General features: G+C 38.0%; 1 protein-coding gene across 1 annotated transcript; it reads left to right on the forward strand.

The window, feature by feature from the left end:
• The first annotated feature begins 535 nt into the window (after positions 1-535).
• LOC140952074 (signal peptide peptidase-like 3) lies at positions 536-14,198 on the forward strand. Its single transcript, XM_073401490.1, has 14 exons — positions 536-671; positions 787-893; positions 1,031-1,108; positions 4,642-4,736; positions 5,336-5,455; positions 6,495-6,579; positions 6,675-6,787; positions 7,667-7,773; positions 8,557-8,628; positions 9,778-9,866; positions 10,035-10,080; positions 11,078-11,207; positions 12,072-12,181; positions 13,049-14,198. The coding sequence occupies exons 2-14, from the start codon at positions 859-861 to the stop codon at positions 13,118-13,120; spliced, it is 1,152 nt and encodes a 383-aa protein (XP_073257591.1). The 5' UTR covers positions 536-671; positions 787-858; the 3' UTR covers positions 13,121-14,198.
• Positions 14,199-14,639: the final 441 nt, after the last annotated feature.

The raw sequence follows: 14,639 nt of genomic DNA on the forward strand, positions 1-14,639 counted from the left end.
TAAGGAACGCAAAGAAGGCGTTTCCTTGGTGGGGTAATCACGTGATCCGTTTCCTCTTTGCTAATCCACAGGCCAACCATCCTGCATTTGAACTGCGGAGGCATCGTGATGTCACGTACGCGTGACATGGTGTGACACCATACATTGATTGTACTTCGTAACGCCTGCACTCGACTTTATTCATGTGATCGGTAGAAATGCTTCATAAAACACAGAATTTTGCACCTTTTGATTCCAGTTGTTGATATAATGTAAGAAAAATGAATAAAGATAACTTATCGTATGTTTTTAGTGTCGTTTTCTGCGTTTTTGTGGTAAGTTATCTTTATTCATTTTTCTTACACTATATCAACATTTGTGATCAAAAGGTGCAAAATTCTTTGTCATATGAAGCATTTCTACCGATCACTTGAATCAAGCCTAGTACGGGCGTTACGAAATACGATGCCTCGGATGGTTGACCTGTGTCTCATCCGACAGATCCGCGACCGACTGGAACTAATATCCCAGACTTCTTTGCATGACGCACAGTAAATAACAACATCTTCTCTGAATTTTAATACAAACCCTTTACTCTTTTTGTCGTCTGCCAAAGGCCTTTAAATGCAGTAACCTAAAACCTAAACTACATTTTTTGAAGCTAAAATCCAGCAAGTGACTCTTAAGGAGGGGTAAGAATTCAGTTTCTTCAGTAAAACCATCATTTATTCAATGCCGAAGGCCCTAAAACGCATATCCGGACGTTGTTTAATTCCTTTCTTGAAGATGTCAATTTCTTGATTTTAGTTTCTGAAGACGCTTGAAGACATATACAGGAGCTTTTCTCTACGAATGATGAACATTTATTTATAAGCTCACATGGAACAAATACAAGTGGAAGCAGAACCGCAGTGGTAGGTGAAGATTTTCAAAGTTCACATATGTGTTGTCGATGCTGTTGTAAAATTTCTCCTGAGCTCCACTGAAACAATACAACAATAAGTGGTCCAGCGCCGCTTACACGTGTGTCTTGATTTTGATTCTTTTTTAGGATCTACACCTTTGCGGACAGCTCAAGAGTCTTGACCATTGTTATATCGATTTTGCTGATTATCTATGGCAGTTTCAGGTAAGATTATGTTTTTATTTTTGTGAGGTTCTGGTCAAGTGACGTTCATCCATTGTCAGCGCTATCGAATGTGCGTGACCTCAAAAGATGGACGCAGTTGTTCGAATTTAAATCAGTATGCAATCCGCCTTTTAGCTTTTGCCTATTTCTTAGAGTTACAAGTTATTTGATAATTGGGAAATATCAGGAAATCATGTTAATTTTGATACTTCAAAAATGAAATTTCAGTTTTTGTCAAAATGTACATGTAACACGTTCCGTGTAGTACAGCTGTAACTTTATCCTAGTTTATCTTTTAAGAGAATTGCATGTATGTATGTTATTTCAGCCATAAATAAAAATGGTTTTCCACTTTTTTTTCTTGATAGCTCAAAGCACATGTTATTTGTAGACGTCTTTTTGATAGCTTTTTTGTTTTAATTCAAAGCAACGTGACCTTTACTTGCACATTGTATGCTCAGACACAAAAATCCTGCCAAACCTGTACTGCTGAAAAATTATTTTCACCAGGAATTATTTTGCAAAATAATTTTATATGGACACTTACTTCTGTGTGTAAAATCTTCAGTGCTCTTGTTATGCAAGCAGTAATTTGAAGTTATTTACATAAAAGATGTATTTTTTTTTAATTATGGTATTTGTGTCCCTTAAAAGCCTTCTTCTATTATAAATCTGTCTCATGGAAATCAGGGCTAGTGTTACACATGTTACTTTTAGTGTTATTTAACCAACCCCCAATGTCCTGCCTTAGAACTCTTCCCAGTGCTAGAGCTGTACCATACTGCTACTCTCTGGTCCTCTGGTAATTTCACAAGCATCTTGACCAGTCCTATAAAAGGCACTTTGAATTATCTATTTTTCAGAGTCACAGTGACAAGAAATGCGTTATAATTTATTAATCCATCCTAATTTGAATGCCATTTATTTCATTGTTTGAAGTGGCAGCCCTTTCAATCATAATAAAAAAATCATGATTATTATTACAAAAATGTGCTTTTAAACTACTTTCTTGCTACTTTATTTTCTGATCTGAAATACATGTATATATGAAGGGATTTTGTTGGTTTGAAATCTTATCATCTACATCAATTTTTAATCAATGGGTGATTCCAGAAAATATCCATACCCTACCACGGGTGGCATGAGTATTTTAAACCCCCCTTGCCCTCGGAAATTCCAAAATGCTTATCCCCCCCTTGCCCTCCGAATTCCAAAATCGCTAACCCCCCCTCTCCTCCGGAATTTTCCACTTTTGTTTCAGACCCTTTGTAGTTCCTGTTCGTCTGCCTAAATCTTCAAACGAACGAGAAACTTGCACTTTTTCCCTCTGCAAAAGAATTCTGTTCACAATTTTTAGTCAGACGATCAAGCAACTCAAGTTTGTTAACGTTAGTACACCGTAGCTATTCCTTCTAAGCATTATCTTTAAGCTGCTTACCACCTAATAGAACTCTTTGTTTTCCATTCAATACCGTCATATTTTCCGGAGTAGATCGTACTGATACCAGTGGACGCTGACAAGAGTAAAGTTTACGATCGATATTCCGTCACCCGCCATATTGAAAATTTCCCTCATTGATTAACTGCTGACCACTAGTTATGCAGCATACGTTTTACAAGCAAAACACAACGAGTACGAACGGACCGAATGGGTACAACATGTACAACATATTTTTAAACCCATAGTTCTACAATAACCCTTAGGGGCGAAAACAATGTTTCACATGTATATGCTTACGTTGCATTTGAAACATAATTTTGTAAATTCAAGACAGAAATGAATCTTTCACTTTCTCAAAGACAACAAGACATATTCGTGAGTACTTTCATGACCGGTAAACAGTTGTTTGTATTTTGCCTTTATATTTATAAATACAATTTTGTCTTGTAATCGCATAATCTAGTCCGAATGTTGTACTTGCACAAAGCTTCAAATAATTGTCTTAATAGTGAAAATAATCTCCTTGACTATGATCAGTAGAGACACCGAGCTGACGTAGCAAATTTCGAAATTTGTGCAGAACCGCCGTAAAATGAAACAAATTTGTTGACTGTAACATTAATGAAAATCAAGTCTTCCTTCTGCTAGACACCAGCGCATCAAAAGGCACGCTGTCGGATTTTACTACCTACATGTTGGCGTGAAAATCGGCGTGAAATACAAAATCTGTCAGGCGTTCTATTTGGAAACGAGAGACTGGTGAGAGTTTTCAGCACGCAACAACACATCGTCGATCGACAATCGGCGAGAAACACCGACTTGGTTATATTTTTATTAATCAGTTGACTAATTCTTCAACTTTAAGGCCTCTTTGATGTGGAGCTTGCTGCACAACCCATTTGCTTACCCATCTGCATTAACGCATACTTCTTCCGTGGTCGGTTCGTGCTTCATTTACAAACTGGGAATGTTAACAGGTCAGCGATTTCAAGCGGAGCTTTCGCCGTCTTTCCTCTGGAAATTCACTGAATTCAGAGCTGAAACACCCCCCCATGCCTTTGGAATTCCAAACTGCGTTACCCCCCCACGTCTTCGGAATTCCAGTCCAAGAAACCCCCCCTCTCCCTCGGAATTCCAAGATGCCGCCCGTGGTATGGTATGGATATTTTCTGGAATCACCCAATAAGTGGAAATTGTGTCACTCTCTTCTTGACGATCAATGCTGATGAAAAAATATGAGAAAATAACAAACATTATTTATGTGAAGCTTATAACACAAGCTCTTCTTTGAGGCTAAATGATGCTGGAATGGTAAATGGTACTTTTCTCAGGATACTGTTGTATTAAATATGTGATCAGAGACAAATATCAGAATTAGGGATGGATCTGCAAATCCTCAGTTGTTATTGAGGGGTAACATCAAGAGTTTGTCTTATCTTGATTGTTGTTTTCTTCAAGATGTTGCCTAATCACAATGATTCTTTGTGTCACTAGCTGTCTTACTTGCTTTAGAATCTAGGGGTCAAATGTTGCTGTTGATTTAACTGAATTCTTGCATAATTATTACACAACATGTATATTATTTTCAATTTACTTTAATTGATCATTCAAAATATAGAACTGCACATCTTTCCAGTGGGAGTAGACGGACCCAAGGTTGAACTATTTCAAAACCAAGTTCAGAAATTAAGAAAACAAAGTCTTTATAAACACTAGAACCATCATCAACTTTTACGATAGTTAGCCTGTCATGCCCTTACTCCCAGCCTTAAAGTTGCTTAAAATTGCAGTGTAATTTAATTATAGTACTTTGCACATTGTGCAAACTTAGCAAATCAAAGAGACACTGTTAATTGAACAAAAGCGTTTAAACTCCAGGTTCAAATAATGCTTTAATCTGCCTCTAGACAGACTTTCCATAACCATAATTTTATGATACATCTACATGAACAGTAATTTTACTGTTAGTAACATATCCTGTTTTTTTACCATTATAATTCATTTAAACTTTGCCAAAATTGTTGTAAATTTCATTCAATTTGAGTAAGGAGTGGTCTGGTTACATGCATGTATCCATATTTATTGTCTATAGGGCCTTGGGATTGGATGCCGCATTTAACTTGCCGGAAGATGGGGAAGCCGAACAGCCAAACCCAAGTTCCTCTCCTTTTGCAAGACTTATGGATGGTGAGGGTGAAATCGTCTTTACTTTTAGGGATAGTAGCACTGATGTGATCATGTAGACTGAATGGTCATTTTTAGAAAAAAAAACCTTACAAACATTACTTTTATCTAGTAGTACTATTAGTTTTAAGTTTTTCCCTGTATTTAGGTTAGAATGTTTACATGATTTTGATCAAATTGATACCTCTTTTATTGCTTTTTAAATTTGTTAGTAAATACTGCCAAACAAATATCATTCTGTGTTAACCACAGTTGTTTACAAAACATCATTTGGTTTGTATTAGGTATCTCGCATGTACAATCTTTAGGTTGTGTTTCTAGTTTTATCCTTAGTTTGCCTATAGTTTTGTTTTACTTTGTTTCTTATTCAATATCTGCAAAAAAGTTAAAAATGTCAGGCACTGTTGACACCTTCCTTTGACATTAAATTCTAGCCTCTTGAGCGTTATCATGTCCCTTTGAAGATATTTTCAGTTGAAGAATTTTACATACAAATGTATTTCATTAAGTAGCAAACTATCACTGTATCGCTATACCATGTACTTTGTATTTTTTTAATTAGCTAATGATAGCCAATGGTATGTTGTTATGTCCATTTCCAGGGTTCCAAACGATCAACACTGCTCAAGCTGTGTTTTTGCCAGTTGGAGCTTCTTTCTCTCTTCTTGTGATGTTTTTCTTTTTTGATACCCTCCAATTTTTCTTTGCACTCTGTACTGCCGGTAAGTGAAATAAAATTAATAGAACACCTTGATAACGATCTTCTCCAAAAATGATAAGCTCTCAGTTTTGGTAGAAAACTACCTGTATACCCAGGGGGGTACTCCAGATCTCAAGTGATGGGGATGATTGAATGTTTTGTAGGGGTTTGAAACTTTTGATTCCAGGATTTTTTGAGGTAGGAAAATTTTGCAAGTATTTTTTTGGGTGGCTTGATTCAACTACAATTTGTAGGGAATTTTTTATTCAAAACAATACGAAGATTGGTGGCTGCATAGTTCTTCCAATAAAGTACAATCAAACCTGGGCTTGGAAATTTGACATGGAAATGGGATTTTTTGGGGTTTTGTTGGAAGCCCTAGAGATTTTTTTTTTAGGTTTTAATTTGTGTCCCCATTCAATCATCCCCATCTCTTGAGATCTGGAGAACCCCCCTGGGCCTGCATGTACATATGTGTGCAATTATTTAAACACAGCTGTAGGCATTTTAAGAGTACATGTTTTAAAAATTTTAAAAATATAATTTTGTTTAGTTTGTGGAGCATGACTTTAACAGCACTGTTAACTACCAGAAATAAATGTTAAAACCTACTGAAGCTGGCAATTTCTATCAGTTGGAAAGAGGAATTGAATTTCAGTGAACTGTGCTCACATCATTTTTTAAAAAGCTAGCCCTTTGGAAAAAAAGTGTTCCATTGTATAATGCAAAGTGGTTCCCTGATCTTGATTGATCTTATTTTAAAAACAAAAATTTATAATAAATAGAAAAAAACCTTGACTATTGTTGTTATTGTTTTTCTATTTAATACTATTAATAGGTTTTTTCCCTTACAGTGTGCTTTTTTTGTTTTAACATACATGTACCTTTCATATATATTAATTTATTCTTGAGATTGATGTTACATGTACATGTACACTGCACTATTCTCTGCTTTCTTTGCATGTCCTTCTTTTCACTCATTCACATTTAACTAGTAATACATGCTATAATATTATTGTTAATTAATTTGTAATGAATATAAATTATCTTTTTTTTTTCAGCTTTGGCAATGATAGCTTTCTCTTTTGTTCTTATGCCTGTCTGTCAATTTCTAACAAGACCCTGCTTTGGAAGTGGCAATCAAAAGTAAGTGGTTAGGTGATTTCCTGTCTCATTTTTTTAGGCTGCTTGCTCATGACCAGGTTCTAAGTTGTGTAAATAACTTTTACCATTGATTTCAGATATTATGTTGGCTTTTGTGGCCGTGTCACCCCAGCAGAGGCTATGTCACTTGTTTGTTCTTCTGCATTAGTTTTGGTCTGGATTGTAACAGGACATTGGGTTCTAATGGATGGTAAGTTATTTCCACTAAATAAAGGAAATAATGTATGTTTCATGCATAGGGCCAAAGCTGTGCGTTAAGAGAAAACCTGCTATAAAATCCCGGGTCCAGTTAGTGTCATTCCTAAACAAACATTTTTGTCAGTTAGGGGCAAAAGCCAAGACCACTGCATGTAGCCGGTGTAGCAGGTAGTTCGAAGTATTTTTTCAAGAAGTGTTCAGGGCATAGTATGAGTTTTTTCTGTGCTTTAGTTTTAAATTAGCCCATTTTTTTTCCAAAATGGTACGGTTTCTGCATTTTTCTCACATATTTAGTCACTGACGAAGACTATCATGTCATTTCAATGGTGAATGCAAATTTTGATAGTATGTACCTTATGTAAGACTTCATATAATGTTCTAAGCCATTCCCATGACTGTCACGACGTGGGGGCTGGGTCGATTTGTGGGTGCGGTGGGGGTTTGTTGGCATTTGGGGGAGGGAAGTAGTGCAAGAGATAGAGTCTCCAGATTATAGATCTGTGTAGAGGCTGTCATCTCTGAGATACAGGGCTTCGTGTAAAATCTGATCTGAGGTCAAATGAGAATAGGAGAAGAGAGGGAGTGAGGGGAATTTCTGCAGCTTCCTTTCCTCACCCCTCAGACTCCCTTGACTTCTCATTTTATCGTGGTCCTGAGCTTTCATGTGGCTGTTTCATCTTGAAACCTTTTTTGCTTCTTGTGAGTTACCTTCTGATAAACTTGCCGAAACCTCCCCAACTTCTCTTAGCAGGGTATAAGTCCTAATAGTTACAAAATTAAAGTAATAATAATAATAATAATGATAATAAGATAAACAAATATAATTAAAATTAGTAAAATATCACTTGTGATATTTTGATGTCCCTTTCAGCGTTAGCCATGGGATTGTGTGTTTCAATGATTGCCTACATTCGCTTGCCAAGCCTCAAAGTTTCAACTCTTCTGTTAATAGGCCTGTTAGTTTATGATGTATTTTGGGTAAGTTTTTGAGCTATCCTTTTAAGACATCCTGATATAGCTGCTATAGTTTTCTGCTTAGCCTTAGTTGCTTTTAGGTTGGTTTTACTTATAACCCTAGGTTTAAGTGTAAACTGACAATTAGATATACTTTTTACAGTCTGTTTTGGAGGCCATTTTGGGTAAACAAAATCTTAGTGGGTCTCTGAGAAGAAGCTCAACAGTATTTTATTAGCCTAGCTTCAATGCAAGTGTATTTTTTAGGTGAGCGATTAAGCTCCATGCTTATGTTCATGCAGACACTGTTAAGCTGCTAATTTGATTATATGAGGAGATTAGGGAGAGTTAAGAAAAAGCAACCTTTGAGGTAGTCACTAGGGCCATTGGAGGAAGGCAATTTTGTGGCAGTTCCAATATGTTGTTAATGCAAACAAAAAAAATCAAGCACCAAACCAAAACAACCTACAGTGCAGTGGCAGATTCTGGGGAAGGGCACGAGGGGCCCAGACCCCCCCCCCTTATTTTTAGACGAAACTGAGAAAAAAATTTTGTTTGACACATCAGGGTTTGAATGACCCCCCCCCCCACCCCCCAACCTTATCTGAAGGTCTAGATCCGCTACTGCAGTGTAGACTAGTATCATATTCCTGAGAAAATTTTGTTAAAAGTTTGGCTTAACCCTGGATTAAATTTCACCAGATTTCGAAAAGCCTGGGCCTAAAATTAATAATGAGAGCACTAAGATAGTCTATAGTTCTTTTGATTATAACAGTGTATATGATTGTGTATTTGGTCACATTCCAGGTCTTTTTTTCAAGTTATATATTCAAAGCCAATGTTATGGTGCACGTTGCAACACAGCAGGCTGATAACCCTGTAAGTACTCAATTGAAGGGAACACTAATAACTGAGCAGTACAACATCAAAGCTCATCTCATCAACTTGTTTTATTATGAGAAAGGTTAAGTGGCTGGCATTATAGCTTGCAAAGGACACAGTTAGGTCTTAAATTGCTTTGTTGCATGAATACCTTAAACTGCCACTTATAAGTAGGGGTGGCGAATGGTACCTCGTAAAACGTGGGTCTTGGAAAATTTTGTCAGGATCTCGAAGTCTCGGAAGCGTTAATGATAAGTCTCAAAGTATTGTTTTTTCATGGTTTGTTTTTACTTTTTTGAGTCCCGAAACTTTTTACCAAAGAGTCTCGGGCTCAGATTTCTAACTAGGATCTCGGAGTCTTGGCGAGTCTAGGATTTTACCTTTCGCCACCCCTATAAGTACTGGGCTTATGTACATGTACATCTTCCTAAGGGGTATTAACCCTTTCTCAAGAGTGACCAACATCAGTTTTCTTTAAACAATATCCATATATCATCAATAGAAAGGGTTGTGAGAATTTATAAAATGATCTCGAAAGGGAAATGCTTTGATCTTTCATCAAATTCTTCAACTTAATTCTTTAGGGAAATGTATGGAGATCAGTTTGGAGAATTTCTGTCTGCATACTGGGGCTTAACGGGATAAGAGGGCTTAAACAGAGGTGCTTATAATAATCTGAGTTGGCTCATAAGCGCAATAAAAGAAAGTGGTTGGAAACAAGCTTTAGCAGTTGTTGTCAAAATATGTTGCATTTACTGGTTTTTAATTTAGCTTTGAAATAACATAAATCAAATTCATTTCAATACAAGCCAGAGGAGGGTGTATATATATATTTGGTGGGAACTTATCATCAGATGTTTTTTTGTGTGTGTTTCAGGTAGATTGGCCAAAAAGCGGGGGGGGGGGCAGGGTCTTAAACATGGGGTGCTTTTAAGCAGCAGTTTACGGTAGACAAGCTAAATAAGACCTCTGTCATCATTTTGGTGGATGAAATTACAGTCAGGTTTCTGTAAGTTCTATGGCGTGTTCTGTCTAGATGAATGGTGCAGTTTTATCAAAATTGGCCCTAAAATGGTTCTTAATTAAAGAACAGGTCATCGCTTTACATTTATCTGAAAATCTTTCTTGGTTGTCTTCTTTTTGCAGGTCCAAATCATGGCAAGTAAATTAAAAATGAACTCTGTAGGAAATATATCTCCACAAATTTCCCTTCCAGGAAAGTTGGTATTTCCAAGGTTAGCCTCTGATTTTTCCTTCTAATTGATCAGTACAAGTTGTTCCCTGCTAGCAGAGCTAGGTCTCTCATTTTTGCTTTGTCATGAGAGACCTCTGCTAGCAGGGAATACAAGTCGTCAAAAGATTCATAGAAAGAAATATTAATGTTGTTGCAATTTTTTTTTCAGTATGCGTGATAGAGGCAGATTCTCTATGTTAGGATTAGGAGATATAGTAAGTTATATTTAGTGTTAACCTTTTAGCCTTAAAACTTAGCTCAATTTAACAAAAAAGTATTCCAGAACATGATACTTATCTGATCTTCACTTTCCACCTCTTACTGTCATGTACATATTAAAGAGGAAAAAGGAGACAGCCATAAATAACCTCAAATTCTAATATTTTATGTGAGTCAAGACTCATGTTGTCACAGTGGAACTTCGATATAACAAAGGGTCAAGGGACTGGCAAAATATGGTTGCTATAACGTGGTTCTTTTCCATATGTTTTACCAGGAGCCAGGTCCTGATTCTTCCTCCATCATAACATCAAAGTTGCTGGTTACAACAGTACGAACATAACCAAACAGCTTTCGCCCGCCCAAAAATATGCCTGCACTGCAGGTTATATTCTTTGCCAAGCAAGCAAGCAAGCATATATGTTTATTGATGTCTAATGTAGTTACAAATTTAGTTCATACTATAATTTCAACTATTATTTTTAGATACACGTACATGTACATACCAACAACCTCTGCTTGCATATAGCTTGGCTAATCAAGGCAGCGGAGGAAAACAAAAAGTAAATCACTAGGAAGGAATTAAGAAAAGAAAAGGAAAAGGAAGATAGATTTATATTTTAGCGATACAAGATGATGAATTGAAGTTAATACAATACAGCGTTACAAAATTACAAACTTATTTTACATTTCATATTATCTTGCGTTATTTAATCATTAAAATAGGTGTGTCAACATAAGTATCCTCCAATTCCTAAATATGTAAAAGGAGCTGATGTAAAGAAGCCTTAAATTTGTGTTTAGGGAGTACTCAGATACTTTGAGGAATACTGTCCATTATACTGAAGACTTCTTTAAATAGAGGTTTGTTATATCTAGGTTCCACTGTATTTGGGAAGTAGTTGATGTGACAGAAGGCTGATCTCTTATGGCTTTTATGGGCTTTTCAGTCAAGAACTGTTGGTTTATCTTCATTTCTGATTTTCTTTTAAGGTTATGCCAGGACTTCTCTTGTGCTTTGTTATGAGATATGATAATTATAAAAAGCAAGCGGCCGCAGCAGCTGATATGGACCAATCAAAGATAACTTATTTTCATTGCTCACTTATTGGATACATTGTAGGTAAGATACTGATAACGTCACTACATCTCTTAGCTAAGAATGTGTAAACTCTTATTATCTCCAATTACCCCTAATTTTCATTTCAAAAATAGCTAGCTGTTGTGGATCAAGTCTTCTTTGGTGGCTTGATTTCGGAAACTTTACTGGGTTCCAAAGAGTCAACGTCAAGAAATTAATGGTGTTAAATATATAACGTAAAATGTGATTTTGGATTTTTTGCAATCGACCAAACCACTTCAAAGTATGCTACTGATGTGGGTATGTATATGGGGGACTTTTTTTTGTTCTCAGCCTTCTCCCATTCCCCTATCCCACCCATTCTTCAGCAAAAACCCAACCGCTTTGTTTACAACTGTATCGTTATATCATGGGGCAAGAATAGAAAAAAGAGAAAAATAGAGATAAGAGTAGTAGTCTACATGTAATGGCCATCATGTGTCATCAGTTCTCAGAGTCTGTCATGAGTCAGCCGAGAGGGTAACCTTTTACGGCCTGAGACTGGAGGGTAGGAACGAGCTGAGAATGAACCTCACTCGGCGTCCCTGTTCGGTAGAGGCTCAATGGAGCGTTTACTTTCGGGAGAATCCGCCGAGTGAAGTTGTAGGCAGCCTTTTGGCTTTAGTGCCTGCGATCATTTTGCGAAACGGAAATCCGGTAACATCCAATCGAGGGTCTAGCCTGTTCCAGGCCTTCATATTGTGGAGACAGTGTTGTGAGATGTGAAGCAGTACTTCGTGCCACATTCCATTATTTGAACGCCTGTCCTTCAAATAATTGAGGATGTTTCTTGGGATAGAAGTATTTTCGCACTGAATGTGATGAAGTAAACTAGTTTGGACCTTATTGTTGTCTTGTTTTCCCCAGGTTTAGTTACCGCTACAGTAGCGTCTGAAGTGTATAAAGCAGCACAACCAGCATTACTGTACCTTGTACCATTTACACTATTACCTATTCTGGTCATGGCCTATCTCAAGGTAAGATCTATCTTGAACTGCTTCCCAAATCGCGTGCAACGGGCCCTTTCCTTAAATGGGAAAAAAAATTACCTCCAAAACATTCAAGGTATCCTAACAAAATTGAGCAAGATGCTCAACGCACCCAACAAGTTTAGCCTGCGTGGCAGGCGCAAAAAAGGGGAGGGGAGGGGAGATAGAGGAAAGCGTAAAATGGGAAAGGGAAAAGAGAGCATTTCCCTTTCCCCTTCTCCCCAATCCGCTCTCCCTTTTCCCTCCTTTCCCCTCCCCTCTCGACGCCTGTCACGTAGGCCAAAGAGGTTGTGCCCATACCAGGCTGGGATTTTGTTGGCCATTTTTGTTGGTAGTGTACTGTTTATACAGACACTTTGTCACTGACTACCTTCTTACTAGTGTTCGAAAATGTAAATTTTGCAAGTATTAATTTTTGTGATTCCGGGGGAAAAGTGAACAAAAGGGTTTAAAGCGTCTGGAGGCAAGACTTGGTTGGTAGAAAGCTACGTACACTTCATGAAACGAGAAGGAGCTAAAAACGTTTTACAGTATGGTATTTAAGTCCGTGTGTTTTATTTTCGCGTTTTTGTTTTCAAAACGCGAAAATGACTTGTCGACAACAACCATCAGCCTTGAAGCCCGTGTTTTCCATCTCATTTAAAGGTTGGTCGGTCTCAACATGGAGACCGTTAAAAGGTAGTTTTGGTGACCATAACTGTTCTGTAGGATTAACCGCGAGGAGTTTTATTGAAGTGACCCAGTTTTTGCTTCTGTCAACAAAAAAATAAATAAGTTGTCGCACGGTCGAATAGTACGCACGGTGACGGGCCAGCAAGAAGACTGAACTTCTAGCGTTTTTTTTTTCTTTTTCAGGGCGATCTGCGGAAAATGTGGCAGGATCCCTTTGTAGCTGCCAGTGCTAAACTCAAGTTTATGGAAGTATGACACATTGTGTAACGCGCTGAAAATCACATAGAGACATTTCATGCAATCTAGGGTCTGGTAGCGGACCTACATTGATGAATTCATTTTCGGTTTCAACAACTTGAAACAAACGAGTTTGCTTTTCTACTGAACTGAACTAAACTGAACTGAAGTGATATCAGTTGTGGGATTAAGAAAGATGGAGGTGCGGTTGCCAGCTCACAAGCAAGATTCCTACACCAAAGTACAGATGTTACTGGTCAACAAAGGCGATGGAAAGTACACCTCCTTCGCTTTAAGAGCTTTTGATTTACACAATTCACTTTTTAACCAGTTATAGAGGAGCCCAATGTTCTTAGTTATCACATATATATGTGTAACTTGATGGGTTTGGGAAGCTTTCTTTATGTAACCTGTTTCACTCCTCTCTGTTGTCTGAACGGCTATTGATTGTGTGCTGTGCTGGACGTACATTGTATAGAATTCAAAGTAACCATGGGACTTGACAAAAAGTAGAGTTCTGTTGCATCATTTTCTTTTATACAGGGGATACGTTTTCCTTTTAGAGCAGCCTTCGTAACTGTGCGAGTGGCGTTGGTTTTTTGCCGTTGCCGTTGCCGTTGCCGTCGTCCATTGCGACGAAAACGAGAATGTCCTAATTAAGGGTGAAATGGATTTGCGTTTTCTCAGACGTTGCGATCATTCCATTTCGTTTAGAATGACAAGTGTAGGTGAATTTGGAGTTGGATTCATAGGGACCAAATGGAGGTTCAAAAAGAGAAAAAAATAGTTGTCGTCTATCTGTGTCTTCCATACCTTGCGAACGCAAATTTCACGCCGTGGCCGTAGAGTTACGACTATGAAATGTGCCAAAAAGTGTGACGTGCAGAGTTGGCCGTCGCCGTCGCTGTTGTTAAAGCTCCCCATATTTGATGCCAGTACGACAGTAGCAATAAAGTAATCGCCACTTGTGCAGTGAACTAGCGTTCTTTCAAGCTTCATTGCGATTCATCCAACTTCCTCAAATTTTCATTAACCTAGGTGAATTCTCCTGATGTTGAATTCTTTCGGACCAGAAAGACCAGTAGTCGTGTGATCAGTTCCTCAATAAAACGTCGCATTAACATATTTCACGTTTTCGTCGCGTAGTGCACGTGACGGCAAGAAAATGTACCAAAACGAGCGATGCACGTGAAGATTTCTCGTTAGCACCGCTGAGATTAGCCTGTTTCAGGCTCCATGGTAGTCGGGCAGCAAAAAGTGATAAGAAAAACGCGCGGGAGCTGGGGAGAGAGAAAGGGCGCCAATGAATGCCCCTGCCCACTTCCCCAGATCGCGCGTGTGTTGATTTCGCTTGGCTTTTTTTTATTTTCACGACGTCCTAACTATCTGAGAGCCTGGCATAGGCTACGTGAGATCTTCCTGCGAAACCTGTTACGTTGGTGACTCTGCAGGCTTCTTGTCAACTTGCTCCGCTTGCTCCTCTGCACAGGCGTTTTTTTGAATATACCTTATTACGCGTGATCAGAGATGCCTGTGT

Source organism: Porites lutea, chromosome 11 (assembly GCF_958299795.1).
Source record: "Porites lutea chromosome 11, jaPorLute2.1, whole genome shotgun sequence".
NCBI classification, from domain to species: domain Eukaryota; kingdom Metazoa; phylum Cnidaria; class Anthozoa; order Scleractinia; family Poritidae; genus Porites; species Porites lutea.

Bases quoted from the DNA above. Each gene is read 5' to 3' on its own strand.
- LOC140952074 (XM_073401490.1), top strand. From the start codon at position 859: ATGGAACAAATACAAGTGGAAGCAGAACCGCAGTG. The intron at 5,456-6,494 runs GTAAGTGAAATA...TTTTTTTTTCAG, and splicing joins CTTTGCACTCTGTACTGCCG to CTTTGGCAATGATAGCTTTC. The intron at 6,788-7,666 runs GTAAGTTATTTC...TGTCCCTTTCAG, and splicing joins ACATTGGGTTCTAATGGATG to CGTTAGCCATGGGATTGTGT.